At 45.4% G+C, this 25,259-nt stretch overlaps 2 protein-coding genes across 2 annotated transcripts in view; both read left to right on the forward strand.

Annotated features, from left to right (window-relative positions):
* Positions 1-151: 151 nt before the first annotated feature.
* Positions 152-12,144, forward strand: SCPEP1 (serine carboxypeptidase 1; the record flags this gene model as incomplete). Its single annotated transcript, XM_080629433.1, has 13 exons — positions 152-203; positions 1,242-1,387; positions 2,293-2,382; positions 3,308-3,463; positions 3,917-3,991; positions 4,202-4,274; positions 6,438-6,475; positions 6,657-6,785; positions 8,172-8,256; positions 9,020-9,133; positions 9,771-9,908; positions 11,395-11,558; positions 11,662-12,144. 13 exons carry the CDS (start codon positions 152-154, stop codon positions 11,725-11,727), a joined length of 1,326 nt encoding a protein of 441 aa, XP_080485559.1. The 3' UTR covers positions 11,728-12,144.
* Positions 12,145-21,722: 9,578 nt separating this feature from the next.
* The window catches only part of RAB11FIP4 (RAB11 family interacting protein 4), a gene marked incomplete at both ends in the record, with an annotated part of 108,605 nt that continues 105,068 nt past the window's right edge, over positions 21,723-25,259 (forward strand). The window contains one exon of the mRNA XM_080629515.1: positions 21,723-21,866. Coding sequence (XP_080485641.1) covers positions 21,723-21,866 — 144 coding nt within the window. The remainder of the gene's footprint in view (positions 21,867-25,259) is intronic.

Consider the following 25,259-nt stretch of genomic DNA (forward strand, 5'->3'; position numbering starts at 1 on the left):
GAAGGGTGAGGGGCGGGGCGAGAGGGCGACGGCGCCAAGTGTGGGCCAAAAAGGGCGGGAGGGGCGCGGGTCTCGGCCGCGCCCCCTGAGGGCGGCTCGGGCCCCGGTCCCGGTGCGTGTGACAGCGCGGGCGCCGGGAGCGGTCGGCGCGATGGGGCCGCTGCGAGCCGTGACGGCCGCGTCCGTGCTGCTGCTGGCGGCAGGTACGGGCTGGGGGACGGGACGGGCTGGGGCGGGAGCTTGTGTCCCGCGTCCCGCCCTGTGCTGCCGTCCTGCCCCGGGCAGCGCTGGAGCCACGGCCCCCGGGCATGGCACGGGCACGCCGTGTGGCCGCCGCTGGGCAAGGCCTGAGCGGGACGCGGTGAAGGGGGCGGTAAAGGCGCTGTCCCGGTGGGAGCAGGTCGAGCTCGGGGCGGGCCGGGCTGTCGCTGTGTCTCTGAATGGAGCTTTCGTGCTCTTGGGGGTCGCCTCCTGTCCCCGGCTGGCCGGGTCTGAGCTCCCGGAGCCTCAGGAATGTGGGCATTCGGGTCCCTGTTGATTCACCTGGGCGGGAGCGGCTGCCCATAAACCAGGGCAGCGCTTCCCATCGCTGTTGAATCCCGAGCTGTTGTCTGCCCTTCTGGACCCTATTCCCTTTGGTAGCGCAAGGGACACGGAGAGCCGTTTGTGTGAGGTTACTGCGGTGCTCAGTGGTGCTGGCTGACAGGGGCACAGGTCCTGGCTGCAGGGTTTCACCTCTGACTTAATAGAGTTTAGGATTAGATCTTGGGTTTCTTTAGAAGTGACCTCTCTCTCTGTCCTGCATTTACTCTCCTTGGGGACTACAGTAATTTGATCTTCCCAGAGACTGGGATCTAAGTGTTGGATCCCTGGCAGAGCACGGGTGACCCTGGTGTGAGTTATTCCATCCTGTCTGGCAGGGCTGTGCTTTTGGCCCAGGACTTAAAGACTTTAAATGTTTCCCTGATAGAACACATTATCCTGGCCACTGGGCTGCTGTTTTGGCAGCAGCTGCAACGTCAGGCCCTGGTAATTAGGCGCTTAATGACACACTTCATTCACTGGTGATAACTCAGTGTGTGGAGGTGTAACTATAGTCAGGTTCCGTATGGTATTATTTTTTTAATGGAAGCACTTGTAATTGTCACCCCCAAGATTGCAGTGTGATGTGTTGGAACAAACCCAGGGGAAAGCCCAAAGCTGCCTTTTAACCTGGCTGATTCTTCTCATTCCCCCCACAGGTGCAGTACTGAGGCGACCCCAAGAGCCCAAAGAGCTGTGGGGATATGTGCAAGTTCGAAGTAAGGCCCACATGTTCTGGTGGCTCTACTATGCAAATAACCCAGCCAAAGACTTCACGGAATTACCCCTCATCTTGTGGCTTCAGGTAAGGTTTGGTAAGAGACACTTGAATGGTAACATCTTTTATGGTGGGTGCCTTGCAGCTCAACAGAAATAGGGCTGAAAATTGTCCAATTCTGAATGATTCCCCTTGTGAATGAGGTAGAAATAATGAAGATATGATTTTGCAATTGTGGAGTACCCCCAGATGCTCACCTGCCATTGGATAAATTGCAGAAACAGAGGTTGTTCTCACCTTTCATACAATAATAGTGCTTTTTGTGGCAGACACTACAATTATACTGTAGCATCCCAGCTTCCCTCCTGAAGAGCTTACAGTCTGAACAATGTTCAGAGAGAGAGTAGGTAGAATAGTCAGAGATCTAGAAAGATTTCTGAATGAAAACAAGTCAGAGAGACTCTGGTTGTTTAGAGACTGGTCCCACTCAGTTGCAGTTTGATGAAAGGCAGTGGTGTGTGCTCCATGTTTGCCTCCGGCAGTACATTTCAGCTGTTAATGTTGAATATAATGACTTGATGACTTGGTCTTTTTCTTTCTGGCTGATTTCTTCAGAGTGAAATGCACACACTGATAAAACTAATGACTTGCAAACCTCTGTAGAGAGCAAACTTTTGCATCCCGTATTAAGGGAATAAGGGGAAAGGCTTTCAAGCTGCACTCATGTAGCATGCAAGTTATTAGATGCTTTCACAAGTGGGTGATTGCTCCTCTTTAAGTTCTTTCAGAAATGGCATGTGTGCACATAATGAAAATCCATGAGGAAGAGATTTAATTTGCTGCTTTGCAGATTAACATGGAGTGAAAAAGCCATTTCATTTAAATTTACAATCTGTCACTGTACTTACTGGCTTGCTTTTCTTTTTCTCCTGTCTGTCATATCTATACCATGCTGCCTTTTAGCTTATTTGTCATTTGGTATTTCCCCACAGGGAGGTCCGGGATCTTCAGGCTGTGGATTTGGGAATTTTGAAGAGATTGGTCCATTGGACAGAGAAATGAAACCAAGAAACACAACCTGGGTATAGTAGAGAGTTCAGCTTCTAATTACTGATTGCAAATGCCTGTAGTTTGTGTAAGCAGATGATTGCCATGCAAAAATGCACAGAACAGTTAATTTCATAGAAAAAGTTTAATAAAGGAAATAAAGTTTAAAGTTCACTTCAACTGCAATATTTCATCTTACAGTAGTGTGGTTAATAAATTGGTTTATAGGAGTAGCCTTGCTAAGAACTGAAGAACAGACCTATTAATGTGATTTTATGGAACACGTCTGGGCTTCCATGAGGTTATGAATTGGAGGTGTCTGGGGAGCAGGGCAATTCTAGAAAGATGTTATTTAAGATCATGGCTTCACTGTGTACAGTCATGGATGGCTGGCAGTGTAAAACCAGTGGCTTATAATTACACGTCCAGTATGGCCTTCAAGGGAGAACAAATTACAGCTGCCTACGAAGGTGGCATTTTATTTAATGAAACGTATTTGTGCTCTGAACTACCAATAGTCTTAATTGCTCTGGGGTTCCCTAGGTTATGTGGGTGATCTGCCCTTGGGTCACTGGGATTTTTTGAGTCCTTCTCTTGCTTCACATTGAGCAAATGGAAAGACCTGATATTGTACAACTTTATTTGTGAGCCTGCCTGCTTTGAGTGATAGCTATCTGTGTGCTGATCTACTGGTTGTGTTTGTACACTTGTAACTATACAACTCTAGCATTTGCTATAGTGATTTCACAAAAGCCTAGCAACCCAAAAGAAAAATCCTCTTATTTCACATTGTGACAGACCATTCTGTTCCATTCTTTTTTGGACTTTCATCTAGTTTTAATGCAAGTTCTTTCAGGGCCAAAGATTTAGTGGCTCAGTTAATCATTTGTGTCATCAAAACTAAGGTTATTGCTGGGGCTGAACTGATGTTTCATACAAACCTTCTTTCTGCTTGTGTAGTTGCAGGCAGCCAGTATCTTGTTTGTGGATAATCCTGTGGGCACTGGATTCAGTTATGTGGATGACTGTAGCTTGTTTGCCAAAAACCTCTCCACAGTGGTTTCTGATATGATGGTTTTTCTTGGAGAATTCTTCACATGTAGAACAGAATTCCAGGTAAGGAAATTGAATTCTTGGTTAGAATTGTGTTTTGTCTTGTTTTTAAACAGATCTCAAAAAGAATCAGTGAACAGGTTTCCAGATGGGCAGTGGTTGCTCCCAGGTAGTGTGCATCTGATGGGAGTCAGTGTGGGTGTACTTGCTACAATTCAAAAGCTGTGTCTTGAATTTGGTGCTAGTTAGATAAGCAGTGTAGTGGGTTATTGTCTGTCAAGCATGTAGGATCATGGCTTTTTCTAGTGCTAAAATACTGAAGCGCCTGCTACAAAAGCTGCCCCAGTAACTTGCCAGGATGTAACAGGACTCTTATCTGCAGTTTAGAATTGGAAACATACCTCATGTTTGATAGTGATGGGTGAACAGCCAGTGCCTGGGTTCTGTGGGGAGCTGTTGTAGGTTCTTCTGCCCTCTGCCCAATGGGTTCATTGTGTGGCTTCTCTCTCTCTCCAGACCATCCCATTTTACATATTTTCTGAATCCTATGGAGGTAAAATGGCTGCTGGCATTGCATTAGAGCTGCATAGGGTGAGTAGCTGGAGGATGTAGTTCGCTTTTCACTTTAAAACGTGGTGTTCTCTAAGTACTTGTTTCCTGAAATACGCTGTCCCTGTCGCCTCGTTCAGACTGCTGCTTTTTTTTTTTCACTTTAAGAAAACTGGTTCTGGAATCACAAGTATCTACTAAAGGTTGATTTTTTTTTTTGTTTGTTCGTGTTTTTTGTTATTTTCCACCAAGGCTGTTCAAAAAGGGACCATAAAGTGCAATTTTATGGGAACTGCTCTTGGAGACTCATGGATTTCTCCTTTGGGTACGTTTAAAAATCCTCGGTCTGTGGGTGGCTTGTTTCTTTGGTTTTTTGGGGCTTTTTTTAATCATTCCACTGGTACTTAGAGTCAAAAATGCCAGCCCTGCCTTCATGGGAATGGAACCTCTAGGGGGTCTGGTAAATTAGAAAGAAATACTTCACCAAATGCTTCAGCAAAGCATTTGACACAGTCTCCCACAGCATCCTCATAGCTAAATTGAGGAAGTGTGGCCTGGATGATCAGGTAGTGAGATGGACTGCGAACTGGCTGAAGGACAGAAGCCAGAGAGTTGTAGTCTATGGGGCGGAGTCCAGTTGGAGGCCTGTATCTAGTGGAGTGCCTCAAGGGTCAGTATTGGGACCAGTATTATTTAATATATTCATCAATGATTTAGATGAGGGAATTGAGTGTACTGTCAGCAAGTTTGCTGATGACACTAAGCTGGGAGGAGTGGCTGACACGCCAGAAGGCTGTGCTGCCATCCAGCGGGACCTGGACAGGCTGGAGAGTTGGGCAGGGAGAAACTTGATGAAATATAACAAGGGGAAGTGTAGAGTCCTGCATCTGGGCAGGAACAACCCCAGGTTCCAGTATAGGTTGGGGAACGACCTGTTAGAGAGTAGTGTAGGGGAGAGGGACCTGGGGGTCCTAGTGGACAGCAGGATGACCATGAGCCAACACTGTGCCCTTGTGGCCAAGAAGGCCAATGGCATCCTGGGGTGTATTAGAAGGGGGGTGGTCAGTAGGTCGAGAGAGGTCCTCCTTCCCCTCTACTCTGCCCTGGTGAGACCGCACCTGGAATATTGTGTCCAGTTCTGGGCCCCTCAGTTCAAGAAGGACAGGGACCTGCTGGAGAGAGTCCAGCGCAGGGCGACAAAGATGATTAAGGGAGTGGAGCATCTCCCTTATGAGGAAAGGCTGAGGGAGCTGGGTCTCTATAGTCTGGAGAAGAGGAGACTGCGGGGGGACCTTATTAGTGTATATAAATATATAAAGGGGGAGTGTCATGAGGATGGAGCCAGGCTCTTCTCAATGGCAAACTATGATAAGACAAGGGGTAATGGGTATAAACTGGAACACAAGAGGTTCCACTTAAACTTGAGAAGAAACTTCTTCTCAGTGAGGGTGACAGAACATTGGAACAGGCTGCCCAGGGAGGCTTCTCTGGAGACATTCAAAACCCGCCTGGACACATTCCTGTGTAACCTTATCTAGGTGCTCCTGCTCTGGCAGGGGGATTGGACTAGATGATCTTTTGAGGTCCCTTCCAATCTCTAACATACTGTGATACTGTGATACTGTGATACCATTGCAAGCTGTGATTGAAGAATCTACCTTTACAGCATATCTAGACCCAGAAAAGTCAGAAAGCAAAGTCAGTGAGAAGTATACTTGCATTTGAAATAGGGTGGTTGTGAAAAGTCCCTGTGCATTTCTACAGCCCCTGAGGTGTTTTGGTGGAGTACTGCACTTAAGATGTGGCTACCAGATGTTTCACAAGGTTACAGCTGAGGTTTTCCATTTCTTTGCACAAGAAGACCTTGTGCTGAGGAGCTGATGTGCTCACAGACCCATAAGAAAAAGGGGGTGTGTGTCTGATGGAGGATAAAACAGATTAAAGGACTCTTGGTCCTTCAGTGAGATTAGCAAGGACAGGCTTCACAGATCCCCTGCAGCATGGGACAATATCAAGCAAACTCCTATCTGTCTCTTATCAGCTGATCCTTGAGCCCTTATAAACAAACTTGTTATAAACCAGATTTCATTTATTAACTAGATCCTTTTATCCCCCTGTAACTTTTGCAAACAGATCAGTTTAGATAATGCCCGTTCACTTGTCAGATCTCTCCCCTATATTCTGGCAACATGCTGCAGTGTTGGGGTGAGAACACTTTGGTAAGAACATGTCTGTTGCTTTAAATAGATTTCACTGATAAATGCTTGGGGGTTAAGGGTGTTGCAATGCATTTATTGGTCCTCAGGGTTTGTAAAGAGCCTATTCTGCAGTGTATAGCCTTTGGGCTAAACTGAGCTGACAGTACCTTTTTACTGATTAAATCATCTCTGTATATTTTTGTCACAGTCATTCTTGCTACAAAAAAGGAAAAATAAAGGAAATTGTATGTCAAAAACTTAGATGTTTGAAATTTGTTCTGTTTCTTTAGACTCTGTGCTGTCCTGGGGACCCTACCTTTACAGCACTGTAAGTACCTTCTTAGCTCTCAGTCCACACCTAATTACTTGTACTGCCAAATGGTATAAATGGATGTTGAATTTTAAGGTTAGCTCTTAGCCAGAATAAAACCTCCAATGCATGGAGACCATTAGTGAGAAATGCATGTGAATTATAATTAAAGCTGTCCTCTTTTGTGTTTGTCTTCCAGTCTCTCCTTGATGATAATGGTCTAGCAGAGGTGACTGCTGTTGCCAAAGAAATAATGGATGCAATAAATAAAAATGAATATGGGCTGGCCACTGAGCTCTGGGGCAAGGCTGAAGGTGTCATTGAAGAGGTGAGATCTTCTTTGACCAGCATTAGTAACTAACTGGTCCCTGGGGAGGCCACGATTTCAGTTTCTTCTTTCTATGAGCACTGGGTTGGCAAGAGTTCTCCAGCCATTTTTACCAGTGTTTGGTTTATCCCAGTGCTGATGTAAAAGAGCTGTTTGCTGTGCACCACCGAGAGATTTTAAGGAGCAGTGGGTAGGGTGACACACAGTGGCTCACAGTATTGCATCAAGGTTTCAGCCTGGAACATCACTTAAATAGATGCTTAATCTTTAGCATGCAGCTAGTCCCATTGATGTCTATAGAACCCAGTTTCAACTTCCATGAGCTATGTCTCCTTGAAAGCTTTGCTTTGAATATTGAAAACTGCATCTAGCAAGACACAAATTTCATTAAGCATAGATCTCTAAAGAACTACAATAGGTGCACAGGATGGGAAGGAACCTCAAGTTATGTCCTGTTACTGTGGGTTACTTATCTTGTTACATAGAAAGTCTGAGCTTAAAGTTTTGCTCTTGTTTTTCCTGTTGAAGAGTTGTTCCAAAAATCTCATTCTTCCTTGTGTTTTTGTTTAAGTAAGGCTCTGGCTTCTTCAAATGGGAACACTAATCTGGAGCTGCTTTTCTTGCTTTTTTTCTTTAATGATTTGTTTCATTTCAGAACTGGTAGTGCCTTGCATGTAGCTGGTTTCACTTCTTGCTGTTCGGAACAAACTTGTGGTTCCCATTTTGCCTTCCTCTTCAAGTCTGCTTGTCTTCTCCCTGTTGCAATATCACTGTCATGGTGCAGGCAGTTCAGTTCTTCTGGGGTTACTGATGTGAGCTGAGTTTTATTTAAAAACTGAATAAAGCAGGACTTCAAGAATCACAAGGAACTTCTCTAATGGCAAAACTGGTCACACTTGTCTTTTGGATGCAGGCAGCCTTATTGTCTGCATCAGAGCTGCCATTCTTCACATGTCCAGCAGTTCCAAGAGAAGGGTGGCTGATAGTTATCATCATGTTCTTGAGGAAGCATTTTAGATTTTGCAGGGTTGGGAGGATGTTGAGCAAGAGGCAGCATCAGGCTGGGCTAGCTGTAACAGCAGAGACCATCAGAAAGCATCATCTGGCACTGCAGCTCTCTCTGAGTGGTGAGAATCTGCGGTCATTTGCAGGGTGTAAGGCCTGTAGTTTCACATCCGTTTAGAAGTAAACAGCATCTCTGGCACAGCCCATGTGTGAACAATACAGACTTGAGAAATCTTTTCCCCGCTTCTCAGAGCAAATGTAGAACCCAGGCTGTTTCATAAGTATCTTCCTGATGTGTAGGTAAAGTGGCAGGTCACAGGGTCCTTAATTTAAGATTTACTTACCTCTTTCGGTGTTATTGAAATTATCTTGTGTTTTCAGAACACAGACAATGTGAACTTTTATAACATCATGACTAAGGACGTTCCAGAAATGAAATCAAATGAACAAGGAAATCTCCATCTCAGTAAGTTGCTTTTTTGTATTTGAGCTTCTGAGCTTCACCTTCAGCTCTTAGTGGGAGCAGCCTCAGTTTTAGCACATCCTTAAAAGGGGCTTTCTGTTCCAAAGGATATTGGTACTCTCCTGAGCAGAACTTGTTTGCCTTTACATAAATAGGAATGTGGAACAACTCTCCTATAGATTACAGCTCCACCTATACATCCTACACAAATGACACCAAGGAATTAGTCAGAATAATTGTAACATAGTTTTATGACCTTGAAGTTACTTCCTCTTAATGTCTTTCATTTCTGTCTTCAACCTAGGACATAAAATGTCTCAATATAAATAGTCTCATTAGACTCTCTTGCTCCATGATGCTTAGGCATCAATGTGAAAACACATAATTTCTTTCAAGGTCTTTATCTCTTTCTGTTGGCTTCAGCTGGGAAGGTGAATAGCACAGTTAAAAGCATTGCAGCTTAAAAGTAACTGGTCTCTTGAGGCGAGGAAAATTGTGTCTGTCCCAAGAGGCTAAAGCTGGTCCCCTGAAAAGTGCTGTGTTAGCTAGAAGTAGAAATGGATGATTAGGTTCTTCCATATCATGCCCTGACATAAGTAAAGGTTGACATCAATGGCTTCTAGTAAAAGTAAGCAAATCTTTCTCTCTGGTGTTGTGTTTTCATTAGAAAAGACTTTGGCCATGACTGTAGCACTGAAAGTTGTTATCTGTGCAGGTTGACTGGCTTAAATGTGCCACTAATCCAAGTGTGTTCTCTCTTCTTCAGCGGGACTTTACCAGCGCCACGTCAGAAATATGCACAAGGACAGCCTAAATGAGCTGATGAATGGACCCATCAGAAAGAAGCTAAAAATTATACCTGACTGTGTGAAATGGGGAGGTACTTTCCTGTCTGCTGTGTGCATCTAATGAGTTCGTTATTGCTGTTTACAGTATCACAGTCTGTAGGAAGATGCTTCATTGTAGTAAGCAGTCACATTCAATTGTCATTATCCCTGGGCCTAAGAAGAGGATTTACTCTCAGAAATGAACATGTGATGGGGCAGGCCTGTGGGAGCAGATGTGGTTCTGATTCTGCTGCTTGTATCTGTCTTTAGCCAAGCAGCTAAAAATTCAGGGGAAGAAAGAAGATCCTCAGTATCTCAGCAGCTGTTTTCTGTCTTTCATGCAATTTTTATCAGTTTTTCTCTGCCAGAAATCTGGCATCATGTAATGCTGCATGGTGTGGAGGGAAGGGTGTAAAACAGAAAGGAGGCTTAAAAGATTGATGCCAGAATGCTGCATGTGTATAGTAGCAGCCAGAAGCTACACTGCTGTCTGAGCTCCAGTGGGAGCATGGCTGCTTTCTGGTTCTCTTCAGTTCCTCACATTGATAAACACTGGCTGCCACTTTGGGCTAGGACTGTTTGATGCAGCCATGAACTGCAGTTTAGGACTCTTCGCCAATTGCTTCTGTCCCAGCGAGGGGATGACATTATTCATCAGTTAAAGTTTGTCTTCTTTCTGGTTCTAACCAGGTCAGTCCAGAGAGGTCTTCGAGAACATGGCTGAGGACTTCATGAGACCTGTCATCGATCTCGTTGATCAGCTTTTGGCAGCCAATGTCAATGTTACGGTCTATAATGGGCAGCTGGATCTCATTGTTGACACCATGGGTGAGTTACTTCTTGACTGAGATTTGGAATAGAACATGTGACAAACAGAATATACAGTTGCAGTAATATTGGTGCCTGGATTTCTCCAGTCTTCTGTGTAAATGTCCTATTCAACTGGCTAAACTTCAAATACTACAGTAATAAATGAGCAGCTCTTACTATGTTTTGTTTACCTCCCTCTGAGGGAGGCAATTCCTTCACCTCCATTATACAGTTTGGAATTGGATCTGTAACATCAATAATTGCTCGTTTCAGTCAAGTCTGTAAGCATGGAGGTAGCCCATAATTCAGTTAATTCTTCTGGATAGACACATGTATATGTGTATGTGTATGCTCATTCATAAATGAAGAATGAGGATAGATGACTAGTCACATGGAGATTATCCTCTCGTCTGCTGTGGCTTGACAATCCTGTTCTCCTGGGGCGAAGGTCATAAATCTTGCTACAGATCTGAGCACAATCCAGGTCAGCCCTCACTGAGTGGCCTGTAGCAGAGGGCACGGTGCCAGGTGAGATGGAACAAGGGTGTTGGCAACTAATCAGGGAGGGTGCAGTTGAAGAGGGGTCACACCTGCAGTAACGTGTGTAGGCTCCTGCAGGTCTTGGCCACGCAAGGCCTTTGTTGTCCCTTGCTGCTTGTAGATTGCAGGCTTGATCAAGTGGCAGTTTGGAGCCAGCCCAGGTGTTGCTGAAATGCCTCCTGCTGCAAGACTGCTGTGTTCTCTTCCATTCACCTTTTCTTATTGATTTAAATAATCTGCACACACATGTTTCTGTGTTGTGAAAGGCTGCATCCTTTGTGTCTGATATTCAACTTAGATATTCAGATGCCCTTCACGAATGATGTAGCAATCAATAAATCAGAAACCAGAGTATTTAGGCTGTCAGAATAGATTAGCAGTTAGTGGTACTCCAATTTATCACATTTTGAGCTAAAACTGAGCTGCAGTTAACATGTAAATTTTCCCAGTAGCTCAGAGATAGGCTAAAGCTTTGTCTCCAGTGGTGTCCTGGAACTGATCTTTTTGGTCTCTTGACCTCCGCCTTCTCTAGCAGGCTCTTCTTAATGAGTGACTGCAGCAAACAAAGAAGCAGTGTCTTTTCTGATTCCCAGACAGGGAACTTGGTGTCACTGATCCTTCTCTGTGGCAGGACATTCAAGGTGTTTGAGGAGTAAAGCAGAATTGCTAGGGCTGTGCAGAGCCTTCAAGAAGCACATGCTCAACTTGTGCCATCATAAGTCCATATCGCTTACATCTTCACTGTTTGCTTTTTAGCCTTCTCCCTCCATTGGTTTGTTGCAGCTAGTTCTGAACACAGCCTTGGTCATTTCCTCAGGCACAGCAAAATTGGGTTTAGAATTTGAGCACACACAGACTTTCTGCTGACTCTGCTGTACTGGTATCTAGTGGGCATCAGCTGAACTGGGACTGCCAACTTGCTGTGACAGTATCTGTAATCAAGTCTATCTCTTACTTCTAACAGGCCAGGAGGCATGGATCCGGAAACTGAAATGGCCTAATCTGAAGCAGTTCAGCCAGCAGAGGTGGAAGGCGCTCTATGTGTCTCCAGAATCCACTGAGACAGCTGCTTTCCACAAGGCCTATGAGAATTTAGCTTTCTTCTGGATTCTTAAGGCTGGGCACATGGTAAATAATATACATTACCAGCAAGAAAACTGAAGATGAATATGTGCTTGCTGTCTGCTTCCTTATAGCAGCTGCTTACTGTGTGCTCTCCTCTCTGTGACAGGTACCGTCTGATCAAGGAGAGATGGCCCTGAAAATGGTCAGAATGGTGACCCAGCAGGAGCCCTAGGGAAGAGGAGCCCAGCTGGAATGGCTTCCTGCCGAGCGTCAGTGCTCCTGCAGGCATGAATCCAGAACGATAAGGTGCAGGAGGAGCAGTGGCTGTTTGGACACAGCCTCTCTGATCTTGCCGATAGTGTGTGCAAGTACTGATGGAAAAGCGTTTTTATTCCTTGAATGAGTTGTTGCTTTTGAATTTGTAAGCTGTGATTTGCTGCCTTCACACTGTTCATCATGACTTTTCCAGAGGGAAATCCACTGTCATAACTAGCTCTAAGCCTTTGCCTTTGATTTGGAAGTATTTTGTGCTTTTGTAAAAAGCTGCACTTTCCTGAATGCTCTCTTCTTTGTTCACACACCAAGACTAAAACTGATTTGAGTCCTGACAGACTTGCTGTTTATTCCTATCTGAGAGCTAACCTGTGTTGTGAAGCTGTGGAATGTTCCTTCCTTTGTCCTGAGACCTTTGCTTCAATCACCTGGCTGGATTACAAGCTGAAGACGTTGAGATGCCAGGGTAGAGGACCTGCCCAAGAGGAATCACAGTCCATCTCATCTTGCTGAGGTGTCTGACTTAGGATCCAAGAATCTTCAGGCTTCCTGTGCTATGGAGAGAGGAAAAACACCCCCCACACACACACCCAGAGAAGGATTTGACCTTTTTAATCTGACCTTTTAGGTTTTGTTTTCGTTCTCTCTAACAGCAGTTACACAGACTTTACCTTAACACCTAAAGCACATCCAGCAGGAATTCCTGCTTTCCTGTATGCTGAAGCAGGAGCCCTGTTAATATTCCCATTTTGCACAGAAGAGAGTCCTAATGGACAGAAGCTTCTTAAAACCAAAGCTAAGCCTGGAGAGCGGAAAGGAGAGCGCTACTTGAGCAATAACAGCATAATTCTGAAAGAGAGTATCAGTGTTTAAAAGAAGGCTATAGAAGCTAGAACCAATATCTTGATCCATGTTTTTCTATAACTTTAAATCTTGCACAGACCTATTATTTTTAAACATTTATTTTTATATAGTGTGCAGTCAAGAGGAGACTTGAGACATCATTTGACTTCAGCTGTGGAGCACAAAGTGACATGTTTGTTGGTGTCTGATAGGAGGCACAACAGCTTGTTCCAGCTGTCAGAATCCTAAATCAATCCTAAACCCCTCAATTACTCCAGCAACTGAAACTGTCAGGAAGTGTCAGATCGTGTTGGCTTAGCCAGGACTGAGCCATACTGCAGTGTAAACACATACGCAATAACCCAGCAGCTGGAGTACTGGCAACTAATAATTGCTTTCCTTCTTTGTGTTCTCTGCTTGAACTGTGTTCTTGAGGCCTTGAGCAAATCCAGGTTATCTTTTTTTAAAATGTTTTTCAATAAATAGGTCTAATTCATCTCTCTGTGGCATCACATGGATTTCACTGCTTGAAAATCACATCTCTTCTGTTCTGGCTTTTCAGTGTAAAGCCCCTGCCAATGGGACCAGACACAGACACACTTGAGAGGAAAGGGTACAGATGTGTGCTCTCCCCATGACTGCATTGCATGAGGAGGAGCACATGCACTGGGGACTGAAGCCCTCCTGTCCTATGCACAGAATGCACCCCTTCAGAGCATGAACGGCACCCAGGATGGCCAGGCAGAATCAAACCAGCAATTGTTTGTATGCTCTTGTTGAACATTAGATGAACAACAGGAAGGGGAGAGGTGTAAATCTGCATGTCTGCATGCTAGGAGTATTTCAAAATAGCTCACCAAGCAAGTAAGTATGAGCCTGGTTTTGGTTGGGATAGAGTTCATTTTTTTCATAGTGTATAGGTGATGGTTTGGATTTGTCCTGGAAACAGTGTTGATAACAGAGGGATGTTCTAGTTACTGCTGAGCAAAGTGCTACTACTGCTTAGGCAGTGTCAAGGCTTCTTCAGCCTCTCACCCCACCAACAAGGAGGCTGGGATGCACAGTGATTTGGAAGGGGACACAGCCAGGACAACTGACCCAAGGGATATTCCAGGTCATAACACATCACACTCAGCTTATAAAGCTCTGGAAGAAGGAAGGGAGGGATGTTGGGAGCGATGGTGTTTGTCTTCCCAAGTCATGGTTAAATGTGATGGAGCTCTGCTGTCCTGGAGATGGCTGAACACCTTCCTGCCCATGGGAAATAGTGAATGAATTCCTCATTTTGCTTTGCTTGTAGGTGTGGCTTTTGCTTTACCTATTACACTGTCCATCTCAGCCCACAAGTTTTCTTCCATTTAAACTACAACAGCAGTTTGAGTTGGCTTGAAGTCCTGAAACCTGTTGTATGAGATACTTTGCATTATGCCCAAACAGCTAATTCTATAGGGCTCGATAGAGGGAAAGAATTGAGAAGATGGTATCTCCAGAAAGCAGCATCTGCTGCTGTTCTTCGCTTCTTTATTAAATAGGATATGGATTTGCATTGCCTAGAGCTTGTGCTCAGTGATGGGCCTGAGACATCTGTTTCTTGTGCTGCTTTGTTTTAGCTTCTGCAGGTTTTGCTGTTGGCAGAGAGATGGCTTATAAGGAAAAAAAGATGGTTTCAAGAAGGCTGGAGGTAATGATTTGTTGGTTTTAGGGGCTAGGCCAAATCTAAGCATGTTAGAATAAAAATACCTGAGGAGATGAGCTTTTAAATAGTGTTCATTTAAATGCAAATGTCAAAAAAGCAGCAAAAAAGCAAAGGCTTTGTAATTACTTGTGTGTCAGAGCTCTGGCTCATCACAAGGTAGGTCACCTGTCCAGCAGATGCTGTAAGAAATTGGTTGCTTTGAAAGGAGTTCAAGTCCCACTGTGTATCTGATTAGCAGTGACATACTTTGTCCATTTTGATTTCATGCAGTATGTTCTGTGCAGATAAGGGCTGTTGCTTGGCAAATCTATTTGAATGAATAGTTCTAAATATTAATAACGTTTTTTACAGATGCTGGACAACTCAAACCAGCCCCATGTTTGCATTTCATCCTCTGCAGTTGCAGGCTTCGATTGCATAGGTAGCCTGAGAGCTACTGACTTATTTTGCTCACCATCAATTGAGGATAATCCTCAGAGAAACAAATATGTGTTAAAAACCAAAAATTGAGCACTATCTCTTCAGCATGGACAATTTGAGCTTTTTATACTCTGTGTTTCCTAAGCCAAAGGAGAAAGCCTGAAAGGTATCCTCTGTGTGATAGATGTATTTTTCCTTCTATTTTGCTGGATCTGGGCTGACACAAGGGGAAAGGGTCACTTGAAGTACCTGCTGTGCCTTAAACCAGTATGTACCTGTGCCTCGTGATCATTGGTACACAGAGGATACGGGACAGATGGATCTTTGGTCTGGCTTTCACTGCTGTTCCTATGCAGTAGCAGTTGAGACTAGTGTGGGCAGATGAATGCAGGATACAAGATGTGCCCATTTGCCACCATAGACGTGTCTGTGCAGGCACAGTGGTTGTGTCTAATGTAACTAAGCTGGTGTCCAATATTTTTGCTGTAGGAAGAGTGAATATCACAAGCTATTTCCAAAGGGAATTTGGCAATGCTCATCAATTTTATGTCTTTGAGGCTTAACAGTGGGCACGTAGCTGTGGGTTTGGTTTGGGGCTTGTTGGTGAACATTTTGAAACATTGCAGCATCTCCTTATCTCGGGATTCAAAGCCATAACAAAAGAACATCTGTACTGAGGCAAAAGGGAAATCTTGGAGCACTTCTTCATTGTCATGTTATGTCTACCCTGCTGTAAGGCAGGACGATTTGTGTGTGTTACTTCTGAGGTCTGGGCTATGTTCATGTTTCTCCAGAAGGGATTCAGGAAGGGAGTACTAATTTATCTGACCCACAGACAGTGATGAGGGAACAGTGAGAATCTGAGTAGAGCACAGTTCACCCTCACAAGTTGTTTGTGGCCTTTACTATACAATAGATTTGATAGTTAAAGAGTAGCTTTAGCTCTTGGGGAGGAACAAAGGTACTGGTCTGGTCACTGGCAGACATACTCTAAAGCATACTTTAATGCCTTTTTTTTGTTTTCCCTCCTCTTAACCTACTAGAGGTTGAAAACCAAAGCACTAAAAGGCCATGGCATTGTGGTCATGTATCATAGCCAGCTGGTGGTGTTGGGTGCTCCCACAAGCTGGAAAGCAAGAGGTGGACTATGAAGATTTCTCCTCTTACAGGGACCTCTGGAACAGTGGGACAGACAGGAACTCCTCTTTGCTGTCCCAGGGACTGGGCAGGCACTGCAAACAATCTACTTTGAGATTAGTATATCAGGTCTCAGCTCACAAAGGGGGCCTTTGTGGTCCAGAGCTGTGGTTTTCTGTTTATTCTGTGGCTCCAGTACTGCAGGGAGGAGGTTGAGGTGTCAAAAAACATCCAAATAATATCCAGATCCAGCAAATGTCTCACTGTGGCTCTGCTGTTCAGTATTTCCATCTGATGTATTGTGCAGATCTGACTCCAAAGTACTCTTGTGGTAAGGCAGGGGTTTAGGATGTAGAAGTTGCTCATCCAGAACATTTACTTGGATATCACGTAGGCAAAAGCAACCACAGATTCACAGGGGACTTGAACAAATAAGGCCAGAATGAGTGTACAGCAGGGAGACAAAAATCATACTTTTGCTGACACCAGTTTAAATCAAGCAGCTCACTTCTGTTCTCCCCTAATTTTTATCCTCAGTCTCAATACCAAAATGTATAGGTAGATACTGTGGTGAATCTGGCTGTATCAGTGAATCATCTAAGCATGAGAGACAGCTGGAATAATTCCATCTGCAAGCTGCACTCAGTAGATTTGATAATGCCTACCACAATCATTTTCAAAAGGCAATTACAAGGCTGCTAGAACCAGCCTGGTTAAGCTGCTTTTCTAATTGCCTCTCTGTTCCTAAACCAGGCTTTTCAGGACTGTCGCCTTACAAGCAAGCCGGTGGCCGTTTGTCTTTGAAACAGTCAGACTGTGCTCTTAGCCCCTCAGCCCATTGGCACCATTGGTGGTCACAGCAGTGATGCTGCTGCACCTACTTATTTTCTTGCATAAATATTTGTGTTCTGTCCTTTCTCTCCTATTAGCCAGACAACGCGGACCCGTCTCACACAATCTGTTTGGAGACACAACAAGTAATCACTGTTTGGCTTTAGCCTCACGATGGTATATCATGTTCTAATTTTATTATTCTGTCCCAGATCGCATTGCTAAATACAGCAGTATCTGGGAATTACATTCCTGCAGACAGCTGTAATAGGATTGCAGATGGAACATGTTTATTCAGATGTTGTGTAGTCCGTCATGGATAGGACAAAATAAGCAAGGTTTTGGAAACTATTTGAAGGAATAAATGATAACTCACTGAACAGTTCATGTACTGTGTTATGGGTCAGTTAGCCTAAAGAAAATACACTGGCTGGTGCATCCTCAGTCTTTAATAGCTGCTGCATGATTTGCTAGATGATTTTTAATAAATCGAGGGAAGGGGAAAAAAAGTCTTCAAGAATCTGGGGTTTAGTTCTGTTAATGTTTGCTGCTTAGAGACAGGAATATTTGGTTTTTGACAGGTCTTTAGTAGAAGTTGAAAATAACTTTACTGTAGCTGCTACACCAGGTCTCCTTTTTACATGGTTGTCCTGGCGTCTTAAACCTTTCATTGTACCCAGAATCTCCTGTGAGTGAATGAAGATCTCTTCCTGAAGCACTTAGGTTCAGAAATGACCTAGTGGCCTGGCAGCGGTCAGATGCTTTCTAACACCATTAATGCTTTCAGGAGGTCACCAGATGCGATTGCGCGCTATAATCTGAGGCAAATGCAAGTCTACCCCACTGCTTAGAGCTAGTCAGGGAAAAGCTGATGGGCTCATCTTGCAGCCCTACGCAAGGTGGCCAGCAATGAATTCTCTTGGCTGGTGCAGTGAAATGGGTGGCCACTTGGTGGAGTAAGGAGACCTCCAAATACCATGGGACGACGCCGGCGTTAGCAGCTACACCTCTGGTGCCAGCCCTGGAAATTCCTGGTCAGCGCTTGGAAACACGCGTTTGATGCTGTGAATTCACGGTGGAAACGGTTTTATGTGAACCGATATGGAGGATTATTTAATTTTAGCAATAACTTAATAAGAGTAGGTACTTCGGTCTTTGTGAGCACAACCCCAATTACAACAAGGCATTATGGTTGCAAGTAACAGCTAAATTGGCCAACTTTAACCAGAACATAGCATTCCAGCTTGTGATTTGTGCTTGGGCGTGCTCTTTGTCACATGGTGTATTCCCTGGCTGTCCTCAAAACTTTGGTCAATGTCTCTGAGGGTGAGTATATGTGTTGTATGAGGAAACAAGACAGCGGTGTGTTTGCTGAGGTAAGTGCACTTAACCATCTAGCTAGGCTGATCTAGCAGAGTTTTGCACATACCTAATTCATAATCTGGTAAAAACACTGTTGAAATCGATCAAGAGCATTCACACTATACAAAATTAAACCACACAAACTTTTGCAAGGTGTGGTACTTTAACAACTAGAAAAGTTCAAAGGAAGATCCTTGTTTGTTGAAACATTTCCCCAAAATTCCTAAAGGCTGTTTTGTTCTCGTTTAACTTTTGTATAATAGAAAAAAGATTAGAGAAAATGGCAGTTAAAAAGTCAAGCATCTTGCTTCTGTGCCATACCTTAGTAAGTTAGCCTGAGAAAACTGTTAGTGCTTAAATAATACTTCAAAGTTTTCAAGCGGGGCAAGAGTATTAATGAGCCAGTTCTTGCTGCCTGTTACATGACTCTTAAAATCAAAGAAAATATTCAACTGATAAAGCACATCTGCTCTGTTGCTAAGCAGAGCTACAGCAGCCAGTGGGAAACGGGGTTTGATTCAAAATACAGTAAGATTTGTAGAAGCCAAATGCTCAATGAGGGTTATATTTGTATATACTATAAAAAGAAATTGCACTCTGAGGCTGTTCTGAGAGGCTGGGTCTCAAGATGTTGCTGCTATGTGCTGGAACACAACCAGAATTGTAGATAAAGGTCATCAGCCTTGGGGAACGCACTTCTTGGATGCTCTTTCTGACACTAGATTACAATTTTCTATGTAAGTCGAAGTGACGTTGATGGAAAAGCAGCTGATTGTAAAGAAAGCCTGCAAATGACAGCCATGGCCTGTGGTATTGAATGAAATGTTTCCACTTGAACTCTTTATTCTGAACAGATAAATATGGTAGCAGCACCACAATCTTTCAAGTGCAGAAAACTCTATTTGCAGCATGTAAAATATTTATTCCACATAGAGCATGAGTTAAGTGAAGAAGTTGCCAAACATCTTTGATTACACAAATATTTTGATAAACCAGTAAGGAAAGAGAGCCCATTGGTACTAGCAGACATGTTCTACCCTGGAACTGGAGAAGCAGAGATCAGCGAAGAGTACTGCCAGCTGCATCCACTAGCAATAAACACCTACCTCCTCTTCAATTCAGCCTTACAAACTGTGCGTTGCCAGTGCAGTTGCCCAGTAAGCATGCGGCACATGTTCAGCTCAGTATCTTGTCTTCAGCACGCTAGGGGTACCCCCAGCTTTCAGATCTTGGACCTTTATTGACAGCATCCCACATCCCAGTTCAGTGCTGTCAAATCATCTCCCAGCTGTCAGATCTTTGCTCACAGTACTCAGCTGTCTCAGTGACATCTTCCACAGCCTCTTCATTTCTCCTTATCAGTTTGATTCCAGTACTCAAGCTGTCTGTGGCAGTTCCAGACTTCAATATTAACTCCCCAAACTGTAGTGTCTATAGCTGGAGCTTTTTTATCTTCCCCTCCCACTTCCCCCCACCCCTTACAAATTAATGCAAGAATGACACAGATTGTAATGCTGACAGTTTTGGTCTAAATCTATGTTTGCATTTATTTGCATATCTAGAATAAGTTCTTTTTTTCTTCCAGCAGAAGGTAAAGGAGAGTCAGTGGAGATTAACTGGATTCCATGAGACAGAGCGTGACTCCCCCTGAGGTGTGGGAATTCCTCCTCTGGTCCTGGCTGACAGGAAGAAATATTCCTTTCTTTTTTTGTCCCCCCAACAGTACTTGCTGTGACTCCACTTTGGTGTCCAGGACTGCACAGAGAGGGGCGAGTCAGAGGTGGTGCAAGGAGGCACTCCAAAGCAATCTGGGAAAGCAAGGTGGGACAATGACACACACGTGTGCTCTGAAGCTTTGAAGAGGCTGAACTCCACTTGGGAGCAGTCAGTCTGACAGTTGCTGATTCCACAGGGGTGTGCTTTCCACAGCTCTGAAGAGTACCAGCTCACGGATGTTTTGAGTACTTTGGGTAGATGCCCCTGAGCGTGTGCTAAGCTCAATCCGCATGTAACCTGAAAATGAGCTCAAGGGTCCCGAGATAACAGCTTAAGAACCCTGCTCTAACTTCAGAGGAGTTTGCTGATCAAATATTTTGCTCTCCTTTCAGCTCTCCTCACAACTTTTCCTAAAGGCTCATATCTGATCTCTGCACTTTGAATTTCTTTGGGTTATTCCCCCCTCCCCAGGAGAGCTCTTCTGTATTTGCTCTAAAACTAAAGGAAGGTCAAGGTGGCAGAGGCTCTGGAAGCAGCTCCCTATCTCTCTGTCAAAGGGGGGGGTATGTGGGGAGCTGTATTCCTAGTGCAATGTCAGTGGTGTTGATTGACAGCTGGGTTACAGCGTACAGGGCTGTCAGGTCAACCTCTTCCTGAATTCAATTTGCAAGTAAAAGGGATGAGACTTGTGCTCAAAGAAGCAAAACTTCCTGAGGAGAACACTCCTATTTATTCCTAGAACAGAGATGAATTTTACCAGCTTGCTCTAATAATGGGATTTTCAGGGTTGCTAAGGGCCATATTGACCTGTCTTAACTGCAAGAAGCAAATGAATGGAGACTGTTTCAATTCAGAACCTGCATTACATGGCCATTTTAGAGGGACAGCTTTATCAGTCACCTAAGAAAGAACATCACTCGGTGATGGATGGTTCACCTGCTCTTAGCAACTGCAGTGGGAAGGTGCTGGCTGAGGCAGTGAGCACCTGAGCCTGACTCAGCCAGCTGCTCCTTCCTGCCCAAGGTGCTGCCCCGTCATTCCTGGTCTGAGGCACAAGGCAGGAACCAGCACCATTCCTGGTCTTCCCTCTGGTACCTCATGGCTGTGGGCTTAAAAAATGGGCTAAAAACCTGAGAAAGAAAAAGGAGAGAGATGGAATTAAAACCCAGCTGTGGAGCACAGCAGTCACAGGAGGCTTTAATGAGGAATCCTGCAATGGAAGGACATCCCTTCATTACCAGCCATGTCTCATTAACGTCTGGGTGAACAGTATCTGTTCTAAGCCAATCCCAGGCATAAGGAATGCTGCTGCATGGCTCTGCCTGGTCGCTTGAGCACAGTGGAGCACGGGAAGCTCTGCTTGTCCTCCTTTCCCTACTTTCCTCCCCCTTAACTACATTCTGCTTTTTCTCCCCTCAGCCTGGCCCTGTTCAGACCGGGATCAATGTGTTTTCCCCATGAAGAATTGCAGTCTGGCTCCCGTTCTAACTTGTGGTGGTGGGAGGAGGAGCGGGGTGTGTGGCTGTGAAGCGCCCGGCAGTGGGGCTCCCCTGCCCCATTGCTCTTCCCCGTGCCGATTTGCCACCCCACGGAACCTCCCCTCGCTGCCCCTGTCGCGATTATCGTCGCTCTCGGGCCTCTCCCCTCACGCCCCGCTTCCCGCCCAGCCCCGGCGGCGCCTCTCCCCTCAGCGCAGCGCCCCCTGGCGCCGGCCCCGCCCCTGCCGGGCGCGGATTCCCACCGCCGCCTGCATCCTCCAGCTCTGTCCTATTGTTCTCCCTTCCCTCGCTCCCTCCCTCCGCCCGGGGCTCGCGTCCTCTCTCCGCTCTCCTCCATCCTTCCCTCCTCCTTCTCGCTGTCCCTCCCGCCCGAGCTGATGTCACGCACCCGCTGAAGGCGCGGGCGATCATGGCTGCTGCGGCCGGGGCCGTGCCGCCGGCCTCCAGCTAATGCCCGCGATGGAGCCGGCGAGCCTGCTGCGGTTCCTGCGGAAGCTCAAGGAGGTTTTCGACGTGTGCGACGAGGATGCGGACGGCTTCATCCGGGTGGAGCACTTCGTCGCCCTGGGGCTGCAGTTCGGCCAAGGGGATGAGGTGAGTGAGGCGACCCCCGGTCCCGCCCGGCCCCCAGCAGCCAGGCAACTTTCACCTGCTGTTCCCGCTGCGCGGCGAGCGGGCCGCGGCTGTGCCCGGCCAGACCCCACCGGGACCCCCCGTTACCCACCTGCCTTCATCGCGGTCCGTATTCACCCCGTCCCTTAGGGACCTCCCGACTCCGGCCCTCAAGCGGCACAGACCCGTTCCTTTCAGGGCGGCTCGGACCTTCCCCAGTCCCTCGGGGTCCCAGAGCCCTCCCCATGGCGGTCTCTGGAGCCCCTTCCCTCAGGGCCACCCAGCCTCTCTCCTCCTTTCCCTCAAAATCGTCCCTAAAGACAGCCCAAATCTCTCCTTGTCTCAGGGGGTCCCGGAGCCTCCCCCTTCCCTCAGGGCGGCCCAACCGCCCAGGCTCATCTGTCTCCCGGTTCCCTGGTGTGGGGGACAGGTCCCTGTCAGGCCCCCTTCCCCGGGCCGTCCCGGTGCTGCGCCCTTCGGGAAGGTGTATTTATTGTGGTGACAGTGGGGTTATTGCGTCCTGGCTGAGCTGCGTCCTCACCGGTATCCCAGGCTCTGCTGGGAGCAAAGCTTGGGTCTGAGGAAGCTGAAGGCGGGCAGATGAAGCGCAGCAGTGTCTGAACAGTCAGGGAAGCACCAGCTCAGGTGCACCCTAAAGCCTCCAGGTGATGGGATGGAAGTGAGGGCTCCATCCAGCCCTTCAGTGACACAGCGTAAATCTGGAGTCACACCACTGGTCTCGGTGGGGCCCCTGCGTCAGTGGGACCACTGTAAGCCCGTGACATCAGTGTAAATGAGAGTGAGATTCAGGCCAGTGTCTGCAAGGGTAATGATGTGCCTTTGGTTTGAAACAGTTCCCTTAAGTGATTCAATCAAGGGCTGCAGTTCCAACAAATTAACTAGCAAGAAACACTTCTTTCCCTAGGAGAACTCTCGGGATATTGCACTGGACTGTTTAATGCTTCACAATATGTCCCGGCAATTTCGGGTGCTGGGGAAAGAGAGTGGAGTTGGGACTAGGATATATTCAGAAAACCAGTATCTGCCAGCCTTTTAAAGTACAATAAAGCAAATTAATGCGAGGAGCCAATTAAATGGTAGTTTATAAAGGGATGCTAAAGAGGCAGCAAAACCAGAGTGAATTCACAGTAATTGTTGGAGCAAATGACTTATTTTTGGCTTACCACTGCTAATGAAACACAGCTTGTGAATGAAATCGGAAGAGCAGAAGACAGAAGGCTTATTGCTTGCAGATAGTCACAGGTCTGTTAAACATTTTCTTAATGAAAAGATAGAGCTTCTTGTTTTAACCAGCGAAACGAGGAGAAAAGAGTAATAGTAGAGAGCTTTATTGATTTCTGGGTTTATTTATTTATTGGTATCGTTTCTTATAAACTAATAGAAGTCTTTAAATCCTTCCCGCCAGATACACGGCATCAGAATTGCTTTCTGCACTACTGCATTTATTTGGCGGCAGATCAGTGGCTTTCTCTTGCAGCGCTGAGGGAGACTGGTCAAATTCCACTGCCTGTTTTGCAGCAGGATGGCGTTGATTTGCTTAACAATCCTTTTTGGTCTTAGAAATCTCTCAGGTTGTGAGAAGGGAGCATGTTCTGTAAGATGCAAAGGAGGATTCAGGTGGTGATCTCATGAGCTTAGAAGTATGTTAGTTGGAAAATATTTAAATAGAATGAGAAAGAAAACTGGAAATCTCAACCATGATGCCAGTAGAAAAGCACCAGTTGCCAGTGGTAGTGTCTAGGTTTCAGGATGGGCTGGCTTACTGGCACACACAGAGATCTCCAGTGATCAGAAATGTGTTCGTATTTTGTTCAGTGTTCAATAAGATAGTTGAAAAACTGGGTCAGAGAAGTCTTATCTATCAGGGTTATAATGTAACTTGTTCTGGTTTGCTTCCCTCTGCCTGTTGTAGTCATTGGCTAGCAGTCCCTTGACTTCAAAGAAGCATGTGTCAGCTGAGTAAACGGGATTTGTAAATCACCAAAAGAGGCTTGCTAGGGAAATACAGCGTCAGTTTTCCAAGTGCAGATTTACTGTAGAACAATCACGGTAGGTGAGCTGGTATGGTTCTAAGTCTTGTTAAAAATGAACTTGATGTGTGATGAATCACAGTTGATGTTTGGAGACGATGAGAATCTATTCTTCCACCTAGCATAGTGCTTTCAGCCTTGCATCTGCAGGAACCTAATAAGCTCTGTGCAGAAATCCATCTCATGAAATTAAACTGAGGAGAACACTGCTAGAGAGCAGCTCCCTTTAATACAGTAGAACATTTACTGTCTTTGAAAATTAAGTATTCATTGGAACATGCTACGCTTCTTGGACCTGATCCGCCTTAGGTTCCTTTACATTCAAAAGAAATCTTTTCACTGGCATCAGTGGAAGACAGACTTGCCCTCATGTGTAAATTACTTGCTGCTTCTATTTATGTAATTCATCTGGCCACAGGAGGGATCCAAATTTGTAGCATTGTGGCCTGAATAATTCTGATTCCTACCAACAGTAGCCCTGGGTCACAAAATGAAATGGAGTATCTGCCCCTTCAGTTGTGCCAGCCCAATACACAGCTTTCGACCTCTTCTCTACCTCCTCGGAGCCACCTCCATCCAAACTTTTGAGTCTATAAATCCTTAATAGTAACTTCAATCGGGCTGTGGTTGGACTCTGCAGGGTGTTTAGCCTTTTCTGGTTTTTCATTTCCTTTCAAATTCCTTTTTCTTTCTTCTTTGTGTGTGCGTGTGTGTGGGTGTGCAGGTAGTCAGTCACACTGCTGAAATTTATCATTCCTGAAAGATAACCCTGAAAACTGCCCCAAGGCAAAATGTTGCAGCAGGGCAACATCTTACTATTCAAGCAAAGCAGTCCTTACCTGCACAGTCAAAATAATAAACTTTAACATTTCTGATCAATTTCTTTACTATTTTACTTTTAGCAGGCTTTTGAAGTCTCTGCTTCTAAAAACTTGATGCTTTGCTTTTCTTCTTTAAGACCACACCATCATGACTGTACCTCAGTCAATTCTGCCTTTCCCATGCACACTGAAATCCTCTTATTGCCATGCAGTCGTTGCAAATCCACAGCAGCAGAGTTGCCTCAGAGCAGCTGTTTAGGTGTTCTGGCTGTGGAATCACTTCAAGCAATATTGTTTGCAAAATTTTGCTTTGCCCTACAGAGTGTGTGGCTCATCTAGATGAAGAAGTGACTTGGTCATCTTAATTCGACAGAGCCAGGAGCAGAGTCATGTCTTTGAATCGCTGCTGTGTTGCCTGAATTAATAGCAGACCAGGCTAGCTGTCAAGCACTGCTTGCCCACACAAATAGTTGTGGAACTTATGCTTTTAAGCAGTTTGGCAT

The sequence above is a fragment of the Psittacula echo genome (assembly GCF_963264785.1).
Source record: "Psittacula echo genome assembly, chromosome: 14".
NCBI classification, from domain to species: Eukaryota; Metazoa; Chordata; class Aves; order Psittaciformes; family Psittacidae; genus Psittacula; species Psittacula echo.